The following is a 7004-nucleotide window of genomic DNA, read 5'->3' on the forward strand; positions in this document are numbered from 1 at the left end:
AAAACCCACTCTCCCCTCAATCCTGAGGGATATTGACAGCATGGATGTGGAGAGGATGTTTCCTCTTGTGGGAGAATCTAGAACTTGGCATCACTGTTCAAAAATAAAGGATCGCTCATTTGAAATGGAGAGGAGGCAAAGTTTTTTTTACTCAGGGTATCTTGAATCTCTGGAACTCTCTTCCTGGAAAGGTGGGGACAGCAGAGTATTTGAATATTTTAGAGCAGAGATGGATAGGTTATTGGTAAGCAAGAGGGTAAAAGGTTAGCGGGGTCGATGCAATGCAGCTGTGACTAGAGAGCTGAATGGCCTACTCTTGCTCCTTGTTCGTAATAAAGTTGACTGCATCATATTGTTCGAGAATCTCCTAAAGCCGTGCGCATACCTCCCCATCACAGATTAAATCTGCAGTCGGGAATTCTCCTTGTGTTCTGCAGTTCTCCATTCAGTCCTGAAGTTTGCGAGCTAACCCCTTGTTAGAGGAAATAGTTTTGCATTTTAAGTTCTCTTCCAGGTCTTTCATCAGCGAATGCAACACTTCCCGAATGGAGAAGATATCGGCTCACATGAGGGAAAGTCACTTTTCAGAAGCTCTTCCGCACCGCCCCCGCCCCCCCCCCGACCAAGCCCAGATATTCCTGTGGTGACAGTCTGAGAATATTAGAGACCATTCATCTTCCAATCTGGGCTTTAAATCCCAATTCTGCAAATGGACACAGCCCGGCCTGTGCCATCCAGGGAGTTATTCGGCCTTCTCGTAAATGCAAAAATCTCGAAGTATCTTTTCCATCGTCAATTGTCTCAGATTTCAGTTTGTCGAGAGTTTTTTTTTTAGCCAAATGGGACTGTGCCCAATATTGAGGGTTTCCGGATTAACATGCAGAGCAATAAATCATTCTCTAACTAACAATCAGATAGGTTCCAGATTAAAGTTCCAGATTGAATAACTGTACCAGGCACAGGTACAGTATCAGACACATGAACAGCCTCAGTTTCCAGCGGGACTATGACTAAATCCTACCCTCAATTTCACACTAAGCCCTGGTCTCAGACTCACTCTCAGATTCACTATCAGATTTGGGATGCTATTATATTACAGCCTTTACACTCAGATCATTATCTGTGTGGTGTCAGCCACAGCTGCAGTCCCTAGTTCTGGTGCCGGCTGCACCACACACTGAGTTCAGCAACAAAGGCTGCACATATATATATGTATACATATACACACACACGTCCGGACACACGTACAAAACTCTGCTCTGCAGGCAGCTAATTCTTTATGTTAGAAAAAGGCAAATAGAAGCACCATCTGACAACTTAACATTAAAAAGATCCCACATCGTGTTTAGTAAGTTCCCAGGTAGTCAAGCAGACTGCTTGGAAATGGTGACAAAAGCGCCCGCGAAAGCCGAGTGACTGTTAGATGGTCGGTGTTCTGAAAAGGTCCGGCTTCAGAGAGACCAACCTGACTCCCAAATGATACTCACGCCTCTTCTGAACCTGCTGATCGGAAGCTGCTGTGCATCGCCGAAAGGGTGACAGAGCCATTCTCTGAGGCAGGTTCAAAACAAACAGAACTTCCAATATAATCCGGTGCAGAAACTAATATTGGAGATATGGAATGAAGGGGAAAGGTACGTGATTAATGTTCCAGCTTTCGACCACTTATCAAGAGTACTAACAAACGTTTCTCTTCCCAGTTGCTTATCAAGTTGATGCATGCTTCCCGCAGTCCCTTTTTGTTACGTGCCGAATTAATTTCAGTTACTCTATATCCACATAGTGACTATCAGTTTCAGCCAGGTACCGGCCAGCGGGGAAGTCGGGGTGGGGGGCGGGGGGGGGGGGGCGTGGGTAGCGTGGCACATGCATGGTTACACACATGGACAACATCCATCTACCGGCAAATAAACTCCAGGTGTTTTCAGAGGACGTGGATCTGCACTTGTTCCACGTTTCAGTCAACTCCCGGTAGTTTAAAGGGAGTTCCAAGCTGAGATCTTGTGCAGTTCCATAGTGCCAAACTCCAGCAGTGTAGAAGCACCTCCTCCAAGGTTCCCACACTGTTGGGCTTTGAGTGCGCTGCCCGATCAAGTGCTGTGTTACAATTTTAACTCCACAGCAAGCCTTTCCCCGCGACACTGAGGTTTAGAAAAGTCGTCCACCTGAAACGTTAACTCTGTTTCTCTCTCTCTCTCTCCCCCAGATGCTGCCAGACCCGCTGAGTCATTCCAGCATTCATTGTCCTTATTTCAGAGTTCCGGCAACTGCAGCACTTTGCTTTGCTACCTTTAGTCTAGTCTGAGTTTACAATATTCTGCAGCCCCGACTCTCAGAGTGTGGCTGCTGTGAGATTGCCAGCTCTTGCAGCACTCTGTAAAGGAGGGAGCTTGGTGCCTGGCTGCACAATGCCCCTCTCACTGTGGGTAACGTTTCAATGGCCGGAGAGGGACCCGCCACTCTCCAAACTTTCCAATTACCTTCCGACAGCGTCCGGGAGGGAGGCACTGAGCTTTTAGATGTAGGTGTGAAACCGTGTCCGAGTTCCACTCCCCCACCCCTAAGAGTGTCTGTCTGGTCGCTTCTCTTTGGCCTTTGGTCGAATGTTGCCACCAGAGGGTGAGTGTCATGTTAACCAGAAAGAGGAGCTGGATTTAGCAGCACAAAGGCGCCCTCGGCTCCCCAATTCAGTCTGAGACTCGGTTTCGCTATCACTGTCTCTCATTACATTGCAAAAAAAAAGTCTGACAGCGACAGAGTGTCATTTGCAAAGCAGATTGCACCGGAAATGGGAAGTGCCCCACGTTACAATTGGAAGTACAACTGTTAGTCTGTGGTTGGGCAGGAGACTGGTCCGCGGGAGTGAACCAATTCCCAGTTGCAGTGTCAGTGTTGACCGAATGGACTCAGACATGATATCAGAGCGGGGACCAGGGAGAGCGATCCGCTCACATTTACAATTGGGGGAAGTTGGGGTTGTATTTCAGTTTGAGCCGTGCTGGATTCTGCAATCCACAAAGCCATGTCAGGGGCTGCTGGAATCGGGGTTGCGATCCGACCGCATCTGTATTTCACAGACAGCGGTAAAAGCAGGTCGCATCGGACAGGCAGCGAGCGGGCTGGTTTGCAATCGGGGTTGCGATTAAAGTACACGCAGCCGGGCTCTGCATTAGACTGAGAACCCTCAACCCTGTTTCGGGAAGTCCTCCGAGGGAAAGGAGCAGTGCCCCTGACCGAGGGGGGGGTGGAGGAATCGCCAGCCTTTCCGGCAACGCCAAACTTCGGAGGAATAGACGCTGCAACCGGCGGCAGTTCTCAGGACTCTCCCGCCGCGCAGAGAGATAGAGAGAGCCCCAGAGCCAAGGGAAAGGGGGGGTGGGAGCCCCCCCCCTCACTCCTGAATAAATACATCCTTCCCACTCAATTGTAACATTTCAAAGATAATGTTTCTGCTCAGTATAACGAGCCGGGTGGTGCAGAGGGTTGGGCTTCACTGGTGGAAGTCCTTCCAGCTGTTGAAACCTCCAAATCCAGCTGCTCACTTAGCGGCTGTAAAAGTTCTCAAACATCTTTTATGAAAGAAAATAACAAGTGCCCGACAGTGAAATCAATTCGGTCAAACTCGCGGGATTGAAGTCTTAAAATAGCTTTTTAACAAATAAATACGATAAAATTCCGCGGAGGGGCTGTTATTTTTCTTTTAAACTTGTACACAATGAGATGGAGGAAATGCGTTCTGGAAAGTTGGGTCACTTGTAAACATGTTTATTTCTCTTTGAAGCCAGCAGAGTCACTGTGAAAGAGAGAAGGGGAGGGGGCATTGAGTCTTGAGGTGTTTGGCAGCTTTCCCTGGCTGTTTGTTCATGCTTCCAGAGGCTTTTTTTATTAAAAAATAAATAAACTTGCACTTTCTGCTGGTTCCGCCTGCTTGCTTCCAGTGATCACCCGGCCTGTTGTCTTTGGGTGGGGAGGGGTTGCCTCTGGAGCTATGGGGCTGTTCACTTTTTTTGCTGCTTTTGTTTTGGAAGGAGCTTTCTCTCTCTCTCTCTACTCTCTTCCTCTCTCTCTCTCTTCCTTTCCCCCTTCCGCGTGGTTGCCCTGCTTGCATGGCTCCAGAGAGAGAGAGAGAGCAATGAAAGAAATCCCCCCCCCCCAACACACACACACACACACACACACACACCAAGCCCAGGCAGCCAATCAGGGGCCTGGGATGCTGTTCCCCGGCCAGGGTTGCCATGGATGCTGGCATCAATCAAGAGGAGGGCAGCCAATGGGAGTCCGGGGCCGGTGTGCACACAGCGTCGGCTTTCCCAGCTCCGGGTGCTGCAAATGAGACGAGCCCGGTGCAAGTTGTCAAAGGCTCGCCTCGTTTAACAAGTCAGATCACTCCGGCTTAGCGAGTCATGGCGACCACAGCATCTAATCATTACATTACGAGCGGCAACATCCTCACCTCCAACTCCATCGTGCACGCAGAGCCAGGGAGCATGCAACAAGGGACAGCCTACAGGGATGCACAGAAACTGGTCCAGAATGACTACATGCAAAGCAATGGACACCCTCTCAGCCACGCTCACCAATGGTTAACGGCTCTCTCTCACGCCGAGGGCTCCCCCTGGTCGGCCGGCGTGCCGGCCAGCCCCCTCGGCCAGCAGGACATCAAGCCCTCGGTGCAGTCGGGCAGGGAGGACCTCCACACCGGGGGCACCCTGCACCACCGGCCCCCTCACATGGTCCACCAGCACGGCAACCACCACGGGGCATGGGGCAACAGCACGTCCGCCCACATCCCCAGCATGCCGTCCAACGGCCAGAGCCTCATCTACTCGCAGCCCGGCTTCACCGTCAATGGAATGATCAACCCGGCAGGCACCCAGGGCATGCACCACGGCCTCAGGGAGGCTCACGAAGAGCACCACGGGGAGCACACTCAGCACCACCAACAGCACCAGGCGCACCATCACCACCAGCACCAGGGGCACGAACACTCGGACGAGGACACCCCCACCTCGGACGACTTGGAGCAGTTCGCCAAGCAGTTCAAGCAGAGGAGGATCAAGCTCGGATTTACCCAGGCCGATGTGGGACTAGCTCTCGGGACGCTGTATGGCAATGTCTTCTCTCAGACCACCATCTGCAGGTTCGAAGCGCTGCAGCTCAGTTTTAAAAACATGTGCAAACTCAAACCCTTGTTGAACAAGTGGCTGGAGGAGGCAGACTCTTCCTCTGGAAGCCCCACCAGCATAGACAAGATTGCTGCCCAGGGCAGGAAGAGGAAAAAGAGGACCTCGATCGAGGTCAGCGTCAAGGGGGCTTTGGAGAGCCATTTTTTGAAGTGTCCCAAGCCCTCGGCCCAGGAGATCAACTCTCTGGCGGACAGTCTGCAGCTGGAGAAGGAGGTGGTCAGGGTTTGGTTTTGTAACAGACGACAGAAAGAGAAGCGGATGACTCCTCCCGGAGGGGCTCACCCAGGAGCCGAGGATGTATATGGGGCCAGAGACACTCCGCCGTCACATCATGGGGTTCAGACTTCTGTACAGTGAATGGCCACTTCTCTCACTTTTTGTTCCTTTTATTTGTTCTTTTCTTAACGAACAGCTTAAAACACTGGACTATCGTTACGATAGCACACGTTAATGATGTGTTTTGACCTATACAGAAGGAGCTCGCAGGCAAATGGAGTGAGTATATAAATAATAACAAGAGGCACTGATTATACATACCTTTACATACACAAAAAAAGAACTTGAGGCAAAGAGACACAAAACTGCCTGGAAAGAATGTGACCGGAAAGGCTGCTATATCATTGATAATGTATAGATCCACGGTGTCAGGCGGGGGCAACGGGATTTTTCTTTGTAGAAAAGCAGGAGGAGGTGTTGGCCACGAGCTGCCGTTTTGTTTGTTGGAGGAAAAGGTAAAAAAGGAGGCCAAAAAAAGGAGGAAATTCCAATACACTGCCGTCCGGACGAGCCACCGTCCCAGGCAATTGTTTTGTTTTTTTTTAAATCGGAACCGAGTAGGAGATATTTCTCCTGGGCGTTGATTGTATGAGATGAGAGGCCGTGTATGTGAGGGGAAAATAGGCTGCATCAGTCAGACAGAGAGGGGTTCAGCTCGAACCATACCATTCTCTCTCCAAGATTTGAAGTTGGGAGCTGCGAAATAGCAAAACGGGATCAATCCACACACACACACACACACATAGACACACATACACACATACACAAAAAAAGTAACTAAATGGATGATAAATCGATAAATATCAGGCGCTCTGAAGTACTGTGGATCACCGATTAAAAGTTTCATCCCCATGTTTAACCAATAACTAATTCCGGTGGCAAGAAATGCAATACCTTTTTACACGGCGGGACTATTGCACACACATCTGCTAGCTAGCATCCGAACGCCTCAAATTAGCACTGTACAATAATGAATAAATAAATACAAATCCAGTCAAAATGGTGTAGTTTCTGCCACAGTTTTTTTTCGAAGAAAGATATATTGCAGTATAAAACATTGTACTTATTAAACCGTGAGCCCACCGTCTAACATATATAAAAAAACACAAGCGACAGTCGGATATAATGAGACATCCCCCCCTACCCCCAACCCCCGTAAAACCTGTCAGTAATTTGCGCTTTCTTACAAAGAACATATCCAAACATTCAAAATTCTAGAAAAGATGTGTACATATTTGAGATATTTTGATGTGGTGATATGATTGTAATTTAACCGCAGTTATAGCGATTCCTAAAGACAATAAAATTTAGTGAAGTGTTAGAAAAACATTTTAAAAAATTAAAAAAAGCACCGGGTCAGATAGGTTGGTACAGCGAAAAAGAAACCCTGAGACACAAACAAAATTTGTGTCTGTTCGTTTAGTAAGATGAAGTTAAACGTGGAGTACTTTGTTAGAACCTTATCTCATAGGTTTATGGAGAGCGGTTACCATGCACATCTTATACCACTATGTATATATGTTGCATATATTTGTCTTT

General features: G+C 48.8%; 1 protein-coding gene across 2 annotated transcripts; it reads left to right on the forward strand.

Moving 5' to 3' along the window:
* Positions 1 to 4391: 4391 nt before the first annotated feature.
* pou3f2b (POU class 3 homeobox 2b) lies at positions 4392 to 5795 on the forward strand. Of its 2 annotated transcripts, XM_080193344.1 has the most exons (2): positions 4407 to 4847; positions 4881 to 5795. In XM_080193344.1, the coding sequence occupies exons 1-2, from the start codon at positions 4407 to 4409 to the stop codon at positions 5544 to 5546; spliced, it is 1107 nt and encodes a 368-aa protein (XP_080049470.1). In that variant the 3' UTR covers positions 5547 to 5795. The 2 variants fall into 2 exon arrangements, with proteins under 2 accessions (XP_080049471.1, XP_080049470.1); XM_080193345.1 differs by having other exon boundaries at positions 4392 to 5795.
* Positions 5796 to 7004: the final 1209 nt, after the last annotated feature.

The sequence above is a fragment of the Carcharhinus amblyrhynchos genome, chromosome 7 (assembly GCF_965287045.1).
Source record: "Carcharhinus amblyrhynchos chromosome 7, sCarAmb.v2.hapA, whole genome shotgun sequence".
NCBI classification, from domain to species: Eukaryota; Metazoa; Chordata; class Chondrichthyes; order Carcharhiniformes; family Carcharhinidae; genus Carcharhinus; species Carcharhinus amblyrhynchos.